At 54.0% G+C, this 19,525-nt stretch overlaps 1 protein-coding gene across 2 annotated transcripts in view; it reads left to right on the forward strand.

Moving 5' to 3' along the window:
- ANKRD11 (ankyrin repeat domain containing 11) overlaps positions 1–19,525 on the forward strand; it is a 128,024-nt gene that overhangs the window by 104,784 nt on the left and 3,715 nt on the right. For both annotated transcript variants that reach the window (XM_064387138.1, XM_064387139.1), the window contains exons 5-9: positions 7,565–7,735; positions 8,792–8,995; positions 11,006–11,148; positions 11,831–11,978; positions 12,738–19,465. In XM_064387138.1, coding sequence (XP_064243208.1) covers positions 7,565–7,735; positions 8,792–8,995; positions 11,006–11,148; positions 11,831–11,978; positions 12,738–19,465 — 7,394 coding nt within the window. The remainder of the gene's footprint in view (positions 1–7,564; positions 7,736–8,791; positions 8,996–11,005; positions 11,149–11,830; positions 11,979–12,737; positions 19,466–19,525) is intronic.

Below are 19,525 nucleotides of genomic sequence, written 5' to 3' on the forward strand. Positions count from 1 at the left end.
TCCCTTCCCACCTAAAGCATTCCAGGATTCTCTGGGCTCCCAGAGGCACTACTGGGCAGCACTGTGCTGAGCCCATGGTTTGGGTACAGTTGGTTCAGGGCTAAATCTTTTAAAATAATCTTTCTCAAAATGGTTTCTAGAGCAACAATTCTGGCTCTCGGGTTCCTCAGAGTTAACTAAATAAACTGTCTTTAGGAAAAAGAAAAAAATGGCATTGAGCCGTGAGCCTCCAGACTGTGCATGTTACAGCTCCAGCACTGTGGGAGCAGCATCTCTGTGCCTCAGACCTCTCCTCCTTCCTTCTCCTTGCCTCGTGTGGCATCTCCCCACATCCACAGGCGCTGCCCAGAGCCTACGTGCTGCCTGGCAGCCGCCAAACGGGCACAGCCAGCTTTCCAGCCAGCTTTCCTCCCAGCTTTCCTCCCAGCAGCTCCAGCAGCGCGCGAGGCCGCCTGCGGCTCCGCGGCCGTGTGCCGCGCCGGGAGGGGGCTCAGCCCAGCAGCACCGGCTAATTGTGGTGTTAACAAACACGCCGAGAGCCAGCAGCAGGGAGCAGTCCTGCTGGGAAGGCACCTGGCAGCAGAGGTGGGCACGGGCGCTGAGCCACGGCTGAGTCACGGCTGACTCAACGGCACCAGACTGCCGGCGTGGGGCCGGGCACTCCCCACCTGCCTCGGGCCGTGCCGGCGTGGATCCGCACCAACAGGTCCCTGCTGCAGAGCGGGACAGGGAACGCTGCTGGAGAGCAGCTGGGAGGTGCACGGGGCGCAGAACTCCGTGTGCCCGCCGCTCCTGCTGCCGATGGTTTCCTCAGCCGGGTGTCACGCTGTCGCTTGAGTCCCTTGGCTTGAGGTGCAGCTGTGGATTCCAGGCCTTTAGTCATCAGCAGGGAGAGTTGGGGCTCAATACAAATCTCGGAGTATGCTGAGATAATTTTGGTCTCTGACAGCTCTCCCTGGGAGCTGGGAAGGCCTGAGCGAGGCTGGGTCAAAGCTGGTGGTCCCCAGCTGGGGGCCCTGCTCTCTTTGGGGTCCCACTGCCTCCCTGTGTGTTCCAGTCCCTCCCTCTTTGTCCAGCTCTCTCCCTGTGTGTCTATCTCCTCCCCTGAGTGCTCTTGGAGGAACAAGGGAGGGAGAAACCCCACCAGCTCTCCCAGCTGGTCTGTGCATATCAGCCTTTCTGGGCTCCGAGGGCTCTCCTGGTGCCCAGGGCTGATTGTGGTGGCTCGTGGCTGGCCAGGGAGGTGCTGTGGTGGACAAGGGCCAGCATGAATATGGTTGGCAGGAGCTGGCCTTGGAGCTTCAAACTCCTTCTCTCTAATCCCCCGAGGTTGTTACGTGACGCTAATTAGTAGGTTAGAAAATGCTTGATGAATCAGCTGACCCAAACCATCCTCTCCCGGAGCCGGCTGCTGCTTGCCTAATGCTGGAGCATGGGAACGGGCTCGTTAGCCCCAGCTCGGCAAGGCTGGCGAGGGAATCCGTGAGAAGCAAATTGCTGGCTTATTAAAAAGGGCATCTGCATCCCACAGTGGTGTTTGTGCTGCTCCCTGGGCCTGGCTGCACTCCGGTGTGTGCAGCTGGGGGCTCGCAGGGGCTGCGCTGCTGCGGGGCTTTCTTTGCTTGTGTCACTTCAGTCCTTTTACTAAAATAGTAAGAAACTGTTCTCACCTAGCAACCAGGGAGAGAGTGAATGTCAGAGCTTCTCCCTTCCTAGCTGGGCTCCATAATGCCGGTACAGTGTGGAGAGCCTGGCACACACCAGCCTTCAGATCACCCTGAGAAACTCCCCGTGTGCAGCAGCCATCTGGGCAGGGCTGCGCAGAAAACCAGGTCGTTTTATGATGGGAGCTGCCATAAATCTCCCTCCTCCCCCCTCATCACCTCCTTAACATGCAGAGGGAGAGGTTGCAGTGTGCTGTGTCTCTGTGAACCAAAAATCTATCAATGATGGCTTTTTCCTTAATACAAGAGCTTTTATCAGCGCTGTCTGCAGAGTGTCCTGGCCCCAGCTTCGGGAGGGGAGGGCTGGCCAGAGCCTTCCTCCCCCGTCCTCCCTCCTCCAGCCCTTTCTATTTCGTGGGAAATGAACGGTCTGGACTTGAAAATTGATCTTGCTCTGAATAACTCACTTTTAACATGGAGATTGTTGTTTGTGATGAAGCCTCTGGGTTCCTCTCACAGCACGTTGGGAGCCAGTGGCCACTCTGTGAAGGAGCTGCTTTTACACATCAGGGCACAGCTGTGGGGTCTGGCCCACAAATGTAGGGAGAGCACCTGGATTTGGACCACGGGCTGTCACACAGCATTAAACCCCTCTAGTCAAATTATATTTTAAAATACTGCAGCCAGTGGGGTTGGGCCCTGCAGATCCTCATCCCCAGGGAGCCCAGCTGAGCACTGGGGATGGTGGGCTCAGCTGCACACTGACATGGTTATAAAGGGTCTTGTTCCTCCTGCTGGCACCTTTTATCCGCTCCTGACTCACAGCCAAGGTCTCCACCATCTTTCCAGCAGTGTGGGACAAGGCTCTGGCTCTGGTGCTCCATCCTTCAGGTGGGCACGAGCTCCCCATTCTATGGGAGCAGCTCAGGGCACCTTCTCTCAAGGCAGACCTTGCTTTTCCTCTTGTTTTCCTTTTTGGCACTAGGTTGATAAACCAGATCAGCCCCTGGCTGTGCCCCTGGTCTGTTGTGTGCATCATGCCTGTGATCTCCTGGTGCCAGGGTGTCCCCCCAGCCCAGGCCATGTTCCTCTGCATTCCAGGGGTCTCGTGCTCACCCTCCTCTCTGAGCTCTTCACCACCACGTGCTCTGGCCTGTCCTGCTGCCCTCTCTTGTTTCTCCACCTGTGCCATGGTGTTGCTTCCCATTCCATGCTGCTTCTGCCACCTCCAGCCTTCCCTCAGCCTGCTTGTCCTTCAGTTCTGGAGCTCCCCAGAGCCCTGGCGTGTGGTGGGGCTGTGCTGCTGTCAGCCTTTCACCCCTGAGCCACGGGCCCACATTGCAGGTGCCCTGTGAGCCTGGGAGTGCATCCCCAGGGCCGGACCTGCTCTGCCCTGCTTTGAGCCAGCATGCTCCAAAACGTTCAGTGCCCTGCAAGTTCTGCAGCAGGAATGAGTCACTCCTACGCAGGCTGGGCCGGGCTGGGGGGAGCGCAGCCTGCTCTCCCGGGGGTGCAGTGCAGTCTCTGTTGCTGTCTGTGCCGCTCTAATTTATTCCTATTGATCTCTGGTGCTGCTCGCTGGGCTCGGCAGCGCCTGCAAAGCCCCTCTGGCCGGTGGGGCGGCACTCGGCACGAGCTGCTGCTGTGGAGCTGCTGTGGAGCTGGTATTTTTCCTCAGGGTTCCACCTCCCGTGCGTGTGTTGTCATGCCGAGCAGTGGGAGCAGATGCTTTCTGCATTACAGGGTGTGCTGCGTGCGTGCGTGCGTGGGGAGCGAGGAGCCGCGCGGCTCCGGCGTCCCCACGACCTGCCAGCGTCGCACCGCGCCTTGGGGAAACCTCGGAGAGGTTTTCCATCACCGCCCTGCTCTCCTCCTGCCCCTCTCTGTTTCAGCTGGGGTTCAGCCTGTGTCTGCACGCAGAGCCAGCCCAGCAGCGCTGAATCCCTCTCAATCTGCCCTGGGATCTCTATGGAGCTGCCGAGGCGCTTCCAGCAGCCCTGGATTTGTGCTCCCCATTGCAGCACTGCCCAGATTCTCATGTGGGCACAAGAATCACCCTCAAGCTGATGCTGAAACCCCTTTGTCCTGGGAGTCTGCTCCTGCTCAGCCTTCGCAGCCTCTCAGGCTCAGTGTGGTGAAAGGCAGGAGCAGCTCCCGGCTCCACTCCTGCTTTCCCCTTTAAGCCTGCGCACGCGGTTCCTGCTGGCGTCAGCGCGAGGGAAGAGCCGAGCAGGATCCCCGAATTAAACCAGCCCTGATGCTCAGGAGGCTTGCAGAAGGGCTGAAGCAAGCAGCAAACAAGCTGCTTTAAAAATAGCTGCATGGAGGTGTGGCTCATGGAGCATCCGTGGGCTGCCATGGTCTTCCTCCCGCCGGGATCTGTGTGCACGGTCCAGCCGCTGCCGGCACTGAGGGCTGCCTGCCTGCACACCCCTGTGTCGCTGGGCTTTGTGCTTGCTCAAGGGCTTTTAGTGTCAAATAAGCTTTTTTTTCTGTCAGCCGAGGTGGGTGACACTGGCAGAGTTTCTCTCCAGTCGCTCTGTGTTGCTGCAAGGTGTTCCAGAGGCGCAGTTATTTGGAGGCACAGGAGCAGGCTGCAGGAGCCAGCCAGCTGGGATCTCTGTGAAGGGACACCTTTAAATCTGCTGCAAATCTGATTCTGAGTAAAATCCTCTGGGCTGAAATAACACACGTGCAGCTCTGTGAGCCTGGCACCAGGCAGGGCCAGGAGAGCCAGCCCAGTGCCAGGCAGGGCCCTCACCCTGCCGGGGCTCAGGATGGAAAGTGGATGATGGGAGCAGCTCTGTCTCCATCCCCTGCTTACATCTCGGACCCAATTAAGGATCTTGCTTATGCGGTCCCTCCACATTGCCTGAGGATTGTGCCACGCAGGGAGCCAGGGGCTGCCACGCTTGCCCACGCTGGGGTGCCAGCACTGGAGCCACAGAATCACAGAATCATGGAATGGTTTGGGTTGGAAGGGAGCTTAAAGCTCATCTCCCCACCCTGCCACGGGCAGGTACATCTGCCACTGGGCCTTTAGGGGAGGGTGTCACACCAGGTTCTCCAGGTCCCATCCAGCTGGCCTTGAGCCCTTCCCACCAGGAGGCACGAGCCCGAGTCCTCGGCTGCCTCCCCACAGCGAGCGAGAGCGCGGCAGCCGCTTTCCAATTTATTTTTATCTTGTTGATCACATGCTTTGTAATGTTAAATGTTCTGTGGAGGAGGAAATTTCTGCAACTGCAGAATGAATAGGAGTTTAGGGGGGTTTCGGTTGAACTTGATAATCAATTTTTGCAAATCCCAGGCTCGTGCTGACAACCTGCAGCAGCCAAGGGATATTAATGAAAATGTTCCCATTCTAATTGTGGCTCCGTACGTGCGGAGCAGCCCTGGGCATCACGTGCTTCAGGGACTCTGCTTGGTGGCAGCAGCCAAGATGTGACCCCTCAAGCGTCTTCGTGCCTGGCTTTGGGGCATGGCTGGATGTGACCAAGGCTGGGGGAAGCCAGGCCTGCCTGAGCAGGGTTTAAGCAGCTTGGAGAGTCTCAGGGAGCAGGGAGGTGCTGCACACATGGATCAGGTGTCCCTGTGTCCCCTGGCAGGACACACAGGGCAGCAGCGTGGCTCCTGGAGCCACCCCGGCAAAGTTGTCTTCCCGTAAGCACACTGGATTTAATTTTATTTTAAGCCATTAAAAAACTGTCCTAGGATCTGATTTCATCTTCCAGCTCTGTTACAGCTGCCAGGATGACCAAAATGTGGTTTCAGAGTAGACTGGGATTCGCCTTCAATGCAGACATGTTTCCAGGGCTTGCGTTTCATAGAATTATGGAATGGTTTGGGTTGGGAAGGACCTTAAGACTGATCTCATCCCACTCCTGCCATGGGCAGGGACACTTTCTGCAGGCTCCAAGCCCTGTCCAACCTGGCCTTGGACACTTCCAGGGATCCAGGGGCAGACACAGCTTCTCTGGGCAATGAGCAGAGGGCTTTGAAGAGGAGTGGCTGAGCTCTCTGGTTGAGAGATTCCCTGGAAGAATCGTTATTTCTGAAATGTACAGCATCCCAGGAGCAGGGGTGGGTGGAAATCATTGCTCCAGGTGGGCCCTGGGCAGCAGAGGCTGGCAGCTCCGTGCACTGTGCCCAGGAAGGGTTTCTGGAGCTGGCTGTGCCTCAGCCACAGAGCTGCTGTCAGCAGGAGCAGAACATCCCCACCCGCTGCTGCCCTCCTCTGCCAGAGACCTTTCCTCGGCTGCGCTTGGTGGGTGAAGGCGGAAACCTGTGCCGTGGAGCACAGTCTGGTGGCCGTGTGTGAGCCTGCCCGTTGGTGGTTCCAGCTGGACTTTGTGTGGAGGCACCAGAGGCTCCCTGCAGCACTCAGCACTCCGCTGGCCGCGTGCCCGTGACCCACAGGGGGCTGAGCAGAGCTGGGGGAGAGGCTGCAGCACTGTTGGGTTTTATTAAGGTGAAGGTACTGAGGCACCTTCAGGGTGCCCAGAGCAGCTGTGGCTGCCTCATTCCTGGCAGTGCCCAAGGCCAGGTTGGACGGGGCTTGGAGCACCCTGGACCAGTGGAAGGTGTCCCTGCCATGGGACTGGATGAGGTTCAAGGTTCCTTCCCACCCAACCATTCCATGGTTGTGTGACTGTGGTTTGGGGTGGTTGCTCTTGGTCTCTCACTAGGAGCTGCCTTTGCAGCTGGATGATTTAGGAGACAAGTATCAGGCTGGATTTGGGATGACAAGTCAGACACTTCTGGGGTTTCTTCCTCCCCTCCCCTCATGTTTGTTTGGGATTTTTTTAGAGGGTTGCAGAAGACCTGAGGGCAGGTGGGTGCTTTGGGTCAGGCAGGAGCAGCCACTTTGTGAGGAGAGGACCAGCCTGGTCCTGCCCACACCTGTTTGGCTGCAGCCTCCTAGCTATGATGATGATGGTGACGATGATGATGACAGTGATGGGTGTGATGGCCACATTTCTGAGCTGCCAGCCTGTATCTTTCAGCTGTCCTTGCTGATGCTGTTCAGTGCCTCCAGCTGGGTCCATGCTGTGGTGGTGTCAGTCTGAGTGGGCTCCTCCAGGTGCCCTGGCATGGGATGGAGGCTCCTAAAGCAGGATGGCAAGTGCAGCACTGGCTGTGGCCCCTCAAAGGGTCTGTTCCCTCTTTCCTCTGCTGCTCTTTGGTGGTGGAGCAGAATGGGAGGCTGCTGGAAGAGCAGGAGGCTGCTGGGGCATGTCCTGGCTGCACCTTCTCTGCTGTGAGCCTGGGGGGCTGCTCCAGGTGCCAGGGCTCCCACTGCAGGGATCCATCAGGGATCATCCACAGGGATCCACCCCTCAGCACAGGGATCCCTCAGGGATCATCCACAGGGATCCCTCCCTCAGCACAGGGATCCCTGCCTCAGCACAGGGATCCATCAGGGATCATCCACAGGGATCCATCCCTCAGCACAGGGATCCATCAGGGATCATCCACAGGGATCCATCCCTCAGCACAGGGATCCATCAGGGATCATCCACAGGGATCCATCCCTCAGCACAGGGATCCATCCCTCAGCACTGAGATCCCTCCCTCAGCACAGGGATCCATCCCTCAGCACAGGGATCCCTCCCTCAGCACAGGGATCCATCCCTCAGCACAGGGATCCATCCCTCAGCACAGGGATCCATCACTCAGCACAGGGATCCATCCCTCAGCACAGGGATCCCTCCCTCAGCACAGGGATCCATCCCTCAGCACAGGGATCCATCCCTCAGCACAGGGATCCATCAGGGATCATGCACAGGGATCCCTCCCTCAGCACAAGCTTTTCGGATCTGTCAGTCCCACTCTCAGACGGGAGCACGGCTTGGGGCTCCGGTGGCATTCACGGCCTGTGTCCCTGTGTCCTTGTCCCACAGAGAAGCAGGGTCCCGAGCGGAAGAGGATTAAAAAGGAGCCCGCCACCAGGAAGCCTGGGCTGCTCTTCGGCATGGGCCTCTCGGGGATCCGGGCAGGGTACCCGCTCTCCGAGCGCCAGCAGGTCGCTCTCCTCATGCAGATGACAGCAGAAGAGTCTGCAAACAGCCCAGGTGAGACTGCGGGAGCTGCTTCTGAAGGGTGGGCAGGCAGGTGGGGGCTGCGGCCAGGGGGTCCCAAATGTCTGGAATTCCCGGTTCCCGGGGTCACCAGGACTGAGCTGCCACCCCTGGCATGGTGCAGGGGGCTGGTTTGCTGCTCTGTGGGTCTCACTCTCCCACAGGGCTCTGCAGGTGACTCCAGGTGTGGTGTCACTGGGTTCTGCACGTGGCTCTGGCTGCTCTTCCTTTTTCCAGTGTCCCTCAGGTCCAGTCCAGGCCACCACCCAGCCCGCCCTGGCTGCTCAGCTGGGGCTTTGGCTCCATGGGAGCCTCCTCCACCTCAGCTCTGTGTTTCCCACAGGCTATCTCAGTAAAGGAGGATTGTGAATGAAGACAAAATATCCTCTGTAGGTTTTTAATGTTTCTTCTCTTGGACGGGGATAAGATGTGTAACCACCACAGCTGTAACTTGAGGTGTGGAGTAACTGGAATGTGTTTACCACAGATTTTGTGTTCTAGTAATTTTTATCTGTTGCAAACAAGTTCCCCCCCAGTTTTGGAGGCTCAGTGCTATCCATGTGCTCACATCCACATCCTACACACAACACTGCAGCTTTTAGCCAAAAAAACCAATCTCACTGCTTATGTTGCTGTTATTTGGGAAAGCTAAAAGGAAAAAAGCTGCAGAGCATTCCAGTGTTCTCCCAGGAAATGCAGTCTCCTCCCAAGGCCGTCAGGCCTCACATGTGCTTGGTAAAAGGCCACTTCCCTCGGGAGCTGAGGTTTGAGGGTAAGGAGCTGCATTGTCTGCTCCCAGATCACGGGATTGCCCACAGTGTTTGCCAGGACTGCAGCTCTCCAGTGGGTCTGGCAGCCCGCAGTTCCCATCTCCGTGGGACACACAGGCTGCTCTGTTCACATCCACGCCAGAGCTTGGGCTGCCTCTTGCTGCCTTGTGGTGAATATTTTGGGAAGAGCCGAGACCAAACGTGATGCACGAGCTCCCTCTAAGGGCTTAGGAATTCCATGGAATGGCAGTCCCTGACGCTGTTTCTCTCCTCCCTGCAGTCGACACAACACCAAAGCATCCCTCTCAGTCTACAGTTTGTCAGAAGGGAACTCCCAACTCTGCCTCCAAAACCAAAGATAAAGTAAATAAGAGAAACGAGCGAGGAGAGACTCGGCTGCACCGCGCTGCCATCCGCGGGGACGCCCGGCGCATCAAGGAGCTCATCATCGAGGGTGCAGATGTCAATGTGAAGGACTTTGCAGGTAACAGCCCAGGAATCCCAGCTTTCTCCCCACCTGGTTGCGTGTTCCACCTCCAAGAACATCTCCCACCAGAAAAAGTAGTTTGTTTCTAACATGGGGCTGCGCCTTGGAAAGGGGATTTGCCAAAAATTGTGATTTTGGTCTTTGAAGAGGAAAAAGTCTTTCTGCCCCCTAAAAAACAGAACAAACAACAACAACAAAAAAAACACATTAAAATTCCCCAAAGCATCAGTTTTCTTGTTGGAGTTTGGGAGCAGAATTCCCAGGCTGTGCAGTCTGCTTGAGGTGGTGAAGCTGGGCTGGGCAGGATCCAGAGAACCCCTGGAGCTGTTGTGGCTCCACACACCAAAACTGACCAGGCCACTCCCTTTCCTTCTGCTCTTCCATGGGGGTGCTGTGTTGGAGGTCTGCAGGGTGATTTGCAAAGGGAGGTGGGCTGGTTTAGCTCTGTTTTTTCTTAAAATAGAAGGAATTACGTGCACAGAAATACTGCTGAGAGTGGGTTTGGAAGTCAGCTCTCTGGAGTTGGGGGGCTGATGCCTGTGATTTTTTGGGAGTTGTTCTTAAGGATTGAATGTGGAGGTGCTGCTGATGGGGAGGGAATGTGAAGGGCAAGGTTAGGCTCCCACCAGACTCCCAAGCTGGAGGATTTGTTAACCATCCTGACCCTCAGCTCAGGAGTATTGCCACCTCCTCCTCCTCCTCCTCCTTCTCCTCCTCAGCAGTGCTGCCAGGCTCCTGCTTAGGGTGGTGGGATGAGATGGGAACAGCCCTGAGTCCTGCAGGAGAAGGCAGCCATGGGATGCTGGTGAAGGGGTGATGAAGGTGCCATTCGGTGGGGCTGGATCAGCCTTTCTCCAGCACGCCCAAGAGCTTGACTTTGCTCTTTGCTGTTCTCTTCGCATGATTTTGGGTCTATAAATAGATATGGCTGTTCCTCCACCCGTGTGATTAATCCCAGTGCCAGACTGAAGTATCAGTTGTGATTAATTCCGGGCACAGGTGCCCCCTCCAAAGGCTCTGAGGGAAGGTAACGGAGCGCGCTCCCACGGCGCTATCAGCAAAACACCGGAGCCGCCGCGCTGCGCAGCTTCAAAACAGGCTCTGCTTAAAAATAGTCTGTTGGAACACGATAAAATATTTTGTTCTGTGCTCTTCAGAGATTCGTTTGAGAGCTGGAGCTGCCATTGCTGTGGAGACACTGCTGTTTGGTTTCCCCCCCAGCCCAGGCTGGTGTTCCTGTGTTTGGAGAGCACACAGAAAATCTGTGTGGGAGCTGGCCCGAGCCCTGTCTGCAGTTCTGAGCTCAGGCCTAGTCTGGGTTTCTCTGACAGAGGGTTTGGAACCTAAAGCCAAACCTAAAAAGCTTCACAGAAGGCTGGAGAGGGACATTTCACAGGACCATGGAGTGGCAGAACAAGAGGGAATGGCCTTAAGCTGACATAGGGCAGGGTTAGATGGGATATTAGGAAGAAATTCTTCCCTGTGAGGATGGTGAGGCCCTGGCGTAGGTTGCTCAGAGAAGCTGTGGCTGCCCCATTGCTGGAAGCGTTGAAGGCCAGATTGGAGGGGAATTGGAGAAACCTGAGATAGTGGAAGGAGTCCCTGCCCATGGGGGGAGAGGGGAATGGATGAGCTTTGAGGTTGCTTCCAACCCAAACCATTTCATGATGGTATAAAGGGGAATGGAAAAGACCTGCCTTTCACATGACATCAGCAATTCTCCTTATTTCCTATATAAAACTTTCCATTTCCAGGGGCTGTGTCAGGTCTGGCAGACGCTCTGACTGTAGCACATGCTATGACCAGAGGGAGAAGAGGGCTTGGTGCTGTGACTGCCTGGCAGGAGCAGCAGGGCCGAGCTGCGCGTTCCTTCCTGCTGTGCCACGGGGATCCGGGCACACACATCAGGGCAGCACAGCCCTGACCACGCTGACCCTGCAGGCTTCCCCCGTGTCTCCGTGTCACTGTGAGGGTGGTGCCGTGTCCTGAGTGTCCCTGTCCTTGCAGGCTGGACGGCGCTGCACGAGGCCTGCAACCGGGGCTACTACGACGTGGCCAAGCAGCTGCTGGCGGCGGGCGCCGAGGTCAACACCAAGGGGCTGGACGATGACACCCCCCTGCACGACGCGGCCAACAACGGCCACTTCAAGGTCAGGGTGCTGCCATCCCCTGCCCTGCTCTAAATGACTCTCCTGGGAACTTGTGCTTGGAGCAGCTCGCTGTGAAAACACAGATTCTGGGTGGTTTTGTCTCATTTCTCGTGGAGCGGGCAGGAGTTGGTGTTTGAAACCAGGTTGGACAGGGTTTGGAGCAGCCTGGGGTAGTGGAAGGTGGCCCTGCCCATGGCAGGGGGTGGCATGGGATGGGCTTGAAGGTCCCTTCCAATCTAAATTATACCCTGATTGTATGAATTTCCCTGTTTCAGAGCTGTTGAGTGTTTATCCCCCTGCACTGAGGGATAGTTCATTCTTCTGGAATTGGGACAGGAGCATGATTTTGTGCCTTGTTCTTCCCCCTTCTTTCCTGCCCAGATTGGTTCTTAGAATCACAGGATCATTAAGGTTGGAAAAGACCTCCCCAGTCACTGAGCCCAACCATTAACCTGCTGCTGCCAGTGCACCACTAAACCCTGTCTCTAAACATTTTTTGAATACTTTCAGGGATGGTGATTCCACCACTTCTCTGGGAATGTTGCTGGGACTTCTCTCTTATGTTAGTACCACAAGGCACGTTCTGAAGACACCAAATTTTAGCTATGTATGAAAATCATGCAAAAAACCCCTTGGAATCAAATCATCATGAGCATCTTCAAGCCTCAATTTCTCTTTCCAGGTGGTGAAATTGTTGTTGCATTATGGAGGGAATCCTCATCAAAGCAACAGGAAGGGCGAGACGCCTTTGAAAGTAGCGAATTCTCCCACCATGGTGAACCTGCTGCTGGGGAAGACCACGTACCCCTCCAGTGAAGAGAGCTCCACAGGTGAGACTGGCCTTTCTGTGGCCATGGCAGTGACAGCTGTGGCCTGCAGCTAACACAGAGACATTAGGAGGACAGGGAAGTTAGACTCTTGTCAGGTGCTGCCATGGTCAGGAGCCCACCTGTAGCTGTAACCCAAATTCAGACAACATAACCTCCAGCTTTAGCTTTGGGGCTGTTTGCCCTGGAAGCCAGCATTGAAATTACTTCCCTGGTGCAGTTGGATGGCAACTACTTCCCTGGTGCAGATGTAGGATGGCAAGCCAGTTGCAGGTAAATGGCCATCTTACTTTGGAAGGTGGGTAATTCCAGTGGAGAGGAGGAGGTTTGCGTGCCAGCCCTGTGTTCCTGTTGTTCAGCTGTCCCAGCACTGATGTTTCAGTTTCTGCTTCCAGGCTGTCCCTCCTAGAGCCTCTTCCTCCAGTGCCACCATTGTGGGACACTCTGCAGGTTTTAATTAGTGCAAGTTAGAGTTTTCAGTCTTTTGGAGAGCCTTGACCTACACTGTGTGCAGTCGTAACCCTGTTCCAAAGTTCTCATGATACACCCAGGATGTTATTTTTAGGAATATCCCCTGCAGGTTGGAGCTGGAGGAGCTTCCTTCCAAAAAGATCTCCCAAGCTGTTGGCTGCCACCTTGCAAAGGCTGGGTGAGGCCAAAGGGCGTCAGGGCTGTTTGCAGGGGTTGGTGTGTGCAGGAGACCAGTGATGTTCCCTCCCCAGAGCCCGTGGCAGTCCTTAACACGCTGTTCTCTCTCTGCAGAGACCTCAGAAGAGGAGGATGCCCCTTCCTTCGCTCCCTCCAGCTCCGTTGATGGCAATAACACAGACTCAGAGTTTGAGAAGGGTTTGAAGCACAAGCCCAAGGCCCAGGAGCCCCCCAAAACCATCACCCCGGTGAAGGATGAGTATGAATTCGATGAGGACGATGAGCAGGACCGGGTCCCACCGGTCGATGACAAACATTTGCTGAAAAAGGATTACAGGAAAGAGACTAAAGCAAACAGTTTCATTTCCATACCCAAAATGGAAGTGAAAACTTATACTAAAAATAACACAATTACACCAAAGAAAGCTGCCCACCGCATCCTGTCGGACAGCTCGGACGAGGAGGAGACCAGCGTGGCCGTGGGCACGGGGGAGAAGCTGCGCCTCTCCACCCACTCCATATTGCCCAGCAGCAAAATCCGGGAGCCCGCCAGCGCCAAGGCGCCCAAGGAGAAAAGCAAAGTAAAAAAGAAGCGGAAGAAGGAGACAAAAAGCAAAGAGGTTCGGTTTGGCAAAAAAAATGACAAGTTTTGTTCCTCTGAATCAGAGAGTGAAAACGTGGAGAGTGAGGAGGATGATAGAGACTCTCTACAGAGCTCTAGCTGTGTAAAGGACTCAAGGCTAGTGCTAAAGGAATCCTCCTTGTTTAACTCTCTGTCTGCCTCATCGACCTCTTCACATGGGAGTTTAGCATCCCAGAAACATAATCCCAGTCTTACAGAACAGCACTCCAAGCACTGGAGGACGGACAATTGGAAAACCATCTCTTCTCCAGCTTGGTCAGACGTCAGTTCCCTATCGGACTCCACCAGGACGAGGCTGACGAGCGAGTCAGACTACTCGTCCGAGGACTCGAGCTTAGAGTCACTAAAGCCAGTCAGGAAGAAACCAGAGCACAAAAAGAAAAACACCCCCCACAACACTGTTTCTGAGAAAAAGAATTCATTCCATAGCAATGTGGATGGAGCAATTCCAAAGCTGGACAAGGAGGGGAAGGTTGTTAAAAAGCATAAAACAAAACACAAACATAAAAACAAGGAGAAGGGACAGTGTCCCATCAGCCAAGACATTAAAATAATCAAAACATTTTCTTTTGAGTTTGAGGACTCTAAACAAAAGCCTGAGAAAGGCTTGATAGTAGAGACAGAAAATCCAGTTGAAAACAAGTTGAAAGTGTTAAAGCACGATAGGGAACATGGTAAGAAGGAGGAAAAGCTCCCCAAAGGTAAAGCTGAGGAGAAGGAGTGGTTGTTTAAAGATGAGACTGGAAAATCCTCAAAAGAGGAGAAATCATTAAGAAAAATCAAAGATGGTAGTAAAGACCTGAGCAAATCCTTCAGAGAAGGATTGAGTAAATCAGAAAAAGAGAAACCTGTCAAGGAGAAATCTCCCAAGGAGGAGAAGCTGAGAATACACAAGGAGGAGAGAAAGAAGAAGTCAAAGGACAAACAGTCCAAATCTGAGAAGAAGAATGAGCTGAAGGAGGAGAAGGTTTCTAAACTAGAGAAAGAAAAATCCTTCAAGGAAGAGAAGGAAAAATGCAAAAAAGAAAAACTTTACAGGGACGAGTCTGGGTTTGATGAGTTTAATAACAAAACTCAGTTTGCCGAAAGCGAGGACACAAAGTTCAGCCTTTCGGACGATCAGCAGGAGAGGTGGTTTTCAGATTTGTCCTCTGATTCATCCTTCGATTTCAAGGGTGAGGACAGCTGGGATTCTCCAATAACGGATTTCAGGGAGATTAAAAATGACACCGTGGCCAAGCTAATCATAGAACCTGTGAAAGAGGAAATTAAAGACAAGAAAAAGGAAAATAAAATGAAAGACAAGAAGGAATACAACGAGAAGAGGAATGAAAAGGACACTTTCTTAAAGAAAAAGGAGCGGGATTATGTGGAGAAAAGCTCTGAGAAGAAAAAGGACCAAACAGACAGGCACAAAGTTACTCCCAGTTATTTGCCTGAAAAGGATAAGAAAAGGAAGGATTCTGTGGAGACTGGCAAGGAAAGGAAAGAAAAAGACACAGGTGAAACCAACAAAGACAGAAAAGATTCCTCTGACGGCTCTAAAGAGCGAAAAGATCCCAAGACGAAGCAGGAGGAGCCCTATCGAGATGACTTCAAGGAGTACGGCTGTGAAACATTCTTCAAGGATAAGTCTGACCCTGAGTTCAGTGGCAAAACCCTGGAGAGCTGGGAGAGGCACCATTCCGGGAAGGAAAAGGAGAAGAAAGATGCTCCTGATAAAGAAAAAAAAGAAAAGGTGAAGCCAGAAAAATACAAGGAAAAATCCAAAGAAGGAGACAAGGAGAAAAATGAAAAAGCTGCTCCAGAGAAAATCCTGAAGGACAAAGAACTAGAGAAGAGTTTCAAAGAGAAAAAAGAAACTAAGGAGAAATACAAGGATCTTCACAGCAAAGACAAAGAGAGGAAGAGTTCCTTCGACCAGGTGAAGGAGAAGAAAGAGAAAAACTTTTCCACAGACAGAGACGACTTCTCCGAGAAGAAGGATGAGAAGAAAGGCAAGGAGAAGAGCTGGTACAGCATCGCCGACATCTTCACGGATGAGAGCGAGGACGAGAGGGACGATTACAGCCTGAGCGGGTTCAAGGTGGGCGACGCGGCCGGCAGCGAGGTGCATCGCCTGGACAGCCTGCAGGACAAGGACGACGGCGCGGCGGCCGAGAAGGAGCTGTACCCCGACAAGCACCGCAAGTACTCGTCCGACCGGCAGCACTCGGAGAAGCAGAAGGACAAGGAGTCCAAGGAGAAGAAAAAGGACAAAGGAACATCGGAAGGGGGGAAGGAGAAGAAGGAGAAGAGTTCCTTTGAGAAGCACAAAGAGAAGAAAGATAAAGACTCCAGTGAGAAGTACAAGGACAGGAAGGAAAGAATGTCCATAGATTCAACTCAGGAGAAGAAAAACAAGCAAAAGCTCCCAGAAAAGGTTGAGAAGAAACACACCAGCGACGACAAGGTGAAAAGCAAACATAAGGAGAAGCCAGACAAGGAGCATTCCAAAGAGAAGAAGTCTTCAAAAGGAGGGGAGTCAGAGAAGAGCCTGCTGGAGAAACTGGAGGAGGAGGCTCTGAATGACTACAGGGATGACTCCAATGACAAAATCAGCGAGATCTCCTCTGACAGCTTCACAGACAGAGGGCAGGAGCCAGGGCTCACCAGCCTCTTTGAGTCTTCTAACCTCTCTCTGACCGACGCCGCTGAAGAAAAGTTTAAGGACTCTCTCCCTTTACCCTGCCTTCAGGACAAGCTCAAGGAGAAGGAGAGGCACCGACATTCCTCATCTTCCTCAAAGAAAAGCCATGAGAAGGAAAAAGCAAAGAAAGAAAAGACAGAGAAAAAGGAAAAATCAGAAGAATTCAAGGACTCCAGCAGCAGAAAGGATTCCACTCATTATGAAAAGGATTTCTCTGTGGATGGGGAGGCTTTTGGCTCTTCCTACAACATGAAGGCAGACGCTGATGAGGAACCAGAGAAGAGCATTGATTACTTATTTTCTGAAAAGAAGGATAAAAATGATTCTGAAAGAGAGCTGTCAAAGAAGGCGGAGAAAGAAAAGACTTATGGTTCCAGCACCATCAGCACAGCTAAAGAGAAAAAGAAGCGGGATAAACACAAGGAAAAATGGAAGGAGGAAAAGGAAAAGCATAGGGACAAACACACAGATGGCTTCTTTAAACATCACAAAGATGAGCCAAAGTCAACACTCAAAGATAAGGACGGGCCTCAAGTTACCACCTTTAAAGATAAATCCAAGGAGGACAACCTCAAATTTGGCGAAACCAAACTGAAGGAGAAGCTTAAGGAGAATCAAGACAAAGACAAATCAGAGTCCATAAAAATAAGCAATGGGAATGAAAAAATAACCCTTTCCAAAGACAGCGGCAAGAAGGATGCCAGGCCAAGGGAGAAACTTCTGGGAGATGGTGATTTGATGATGACCAGCTTTGAGAGGATGCTGAGCCAGAAAGACCTGGAGATCGAGGAACGCCACAAAAGGCACAAGGAGAGAATGAAGCAAATGGAGAAAATGCGGCACAGGTCCGGAGACCCCAAGTTAAAGGACAAACTTAAAAGCTCAGAGGATGTGCGCAAGAGGAGCCTGGATCTGCCAGCCAAGAAGCCACTAACACTGGACACGCAGCTCAAGGACAAGAAACTCAAAGAGTTGGGTCCCCTGACTCCTATTCTGTCACCGGAAAACAAGGCACAGCCTGCTGTGGGGACAGACTCCAAGGACTGGATCACGGGTCCTCAGCTGAAGGAGATCCTGCCAGCATCTCCGAGGCCAGATCAGAACCGGCCCACGGGCGTCCCGACCCCGGCATCCGTCGTGTCCTGCCCGAGCTACGAGGAGGTGATGCAGACTCCCAGGACTCCATCGTGCAGCAACGAGGACTACACGGACCTGATGTTCGAGTGTGCGGACTCTCAGCACTCGCTGCCCATCTCCACCATGTCCATGAACGCCTGCTCTCCTTCCTTCTTCGACAGATACAGCAACGTTTCCAGCGGGCTCCCCGAGAACCCCAGTCAGACCCCGACTCGCACCATACCCTCCTCAAACCTCTACCGTTCCATCTCAGTGGACATCAGGAGGGCGCCCGAAGAGGAATTCAGCGTTGGAGATAAGTTTTTCAGGCAGCAAAGTGTCCCAGCAACATCAAATTATGACTCTCCTGTGCAGCATTTAATGGAGGAGAAAGTTCCCCTTCCCTCTGTTCCTGCTGAGAAGTTCCAGTGTTTGTCTCCTGGGTATTACTCCCCGGATTATGGAGTTTCCTCACCCAAAGTGGAAGCTTTGCACTGCGCACCGGGAGCTGTCAGCGGGGTCGCCCAGTCTCCTGAAAGTGTCTTTTCTGGTTTACAAGCAAAATCCTCCCCTTCGCACAGGGATGAGTTGCTGGCTCCTTCAGTGGAAAGTGCTCTTCCCCCCGACATCGGCATGCCCTTGGATACCACAGAGGAGCAGCAAGCCACTGCCTCCATCATGCCACCAGAATCCACCTACCTACCACCCATCGAGGAAAACCATTTTAGTTCGGGAATGCCTGAACAAAACAACATAGACTGGGATAACCCTCCTTCCCGAAACCCAGACACCACCATTCCTCCCAGCCTCATGGGCAACCCCGCAGAGCACTCTGTCACCTGGTCCATGGGCTCGGAGCTTCTGATGAAATCTCCCCAGAGGTTTTCCGAGTCCCCTAAACCTCCACTCTGTTCCTTAGAGCCAATTCATCCTGCGCCGGTAGCCTTCATTCCCACAGAGACTTCCTACCCTGTTTCTCCCATCTCATACCCTCTGTCAGTGTCTGAACCCAGGCTGGAGGAAGTCAAGGAGGATGCTGAGGAAGCAGTTCCAGCAGAAATTGCAAATGCTGAAGAGCAAGCTCCATACATGTCCCCTACTAGGTTAGACACCTTCTTCAACAACTGCAAGCCTCTTCCAGAAGAAGCACCAGAGATCCCTCCAGAGCCTCCATGTGTGCCAGCAGAACCTCAGGCCGAAGTCGTTGCTGCACCAGAAAACAACTATTTGGAAAACAACAACGCAGCACCTGCAAATGCAGAGGAGGCGGTGACGTGGCCAGACCCCTTCACCAACACCGAGGATGAATTGGACCTTGGCCCCTTCTCGCTCCCAGAGCTGCCACTGCAGCCGAAGGACGTTGCAGAGACGGAGATGACCGAGGCGGAAGCAGTGGAGGAAAGCCCAGCAGCAGCTCCAGAAGCGAGCGCTGGGATCATCAAAGGCGGCGCGTCCGTGATGGCGTCCGCTGAGCCCGAGGAGCCGCCGGCCAGCCAGGCAGCGGCCACCCTGCCCACGGACACAGAGCCACCAGCAGAGGAGCAGAAACCAGAGGTGGCCGCGCAAGAATCCACCTCAGAAACGCTGAACGCAGCTGAGGAGAAGGCAGCGGAGGACTCGGAAGCGCAGGTGTTCCAGCAGACCCCGTCCGAGCCCACGCAGGAGAGCAAAGAGGTGGAGGCTGTGCACGAGGAGCTGTCGTCGGCTGGCGGGGTGGCAGAGGGCAGCTCCCAGCCCTGCCCTGTGCCCGTGGCCAGCTCCGAGGCTGGCATTGCACAGGACACTGCCACAGCCCGTGGTGGGAGCCAGGCCCCGCCACCCCCGGCTGACGCGCCTCCCAGCAGCGCTCAAGCAGAAATTGTGGAACCAGTACAAAAACCAGTAGCAGAAGCTCCCAAACCACCCAAAATAGAAGAGATTCCTCAGCGGATTACCAGGAACCGGGCTCAGATGCTCGCCAACCAAAACAAGCAGAACGCCGCCGCGTCCGAGAAGGAATTTCCTCCCGTCTCTGCGCCCGTCACGCGTGCCAAAGGCCGCATCACGGAGGAGGACGATTCCCAGGCTCAGCACCCGCGGAAGCGCCGCTTCCAGCGCTCCAACCAGCAGCTGCAGCAGCAGATCAACACGTCCACGCAGCAGACGAGGGAGATGATCCAGCAGACACTGGCAGCTATCGTCGATGCCATCAAACTGGACGACATCGAACCTTACCACAGTGACAGGTCCAACCCCTACTTCGAGTACCTCCAGATCAGGAAGAAGATTGAGGAGAAGCGGAAAATCCTGTGCTACATTACTCCCCAAGCTCCGCAGTGCTACGCCGAGTATGTCACCTACACAGGCTCCTACCTGTTGGATGGCAAACCCCTGAGCAAGCTTCATATTCCAGTGGTGAGTCACCTCTCTCCTTAGCCTCAGGAACTCACTGTTACACACACATCCAAGTTGTCC

Source organism: Passer domesticus, chromosome 12 (genome assembly GCF_036417665.1).
Source record: "Passer domesticus isolate bPasDom1 chromosome 12, bPasDom1.hap1, whole genome shotgun sequence".
Classification (NCBI taxonomy): domain Eukaryota; kingdom Metazoa; phylum Chordata; class Aves; order Passeriformes; family Passeridae; genus Passer; species Passer domesticus.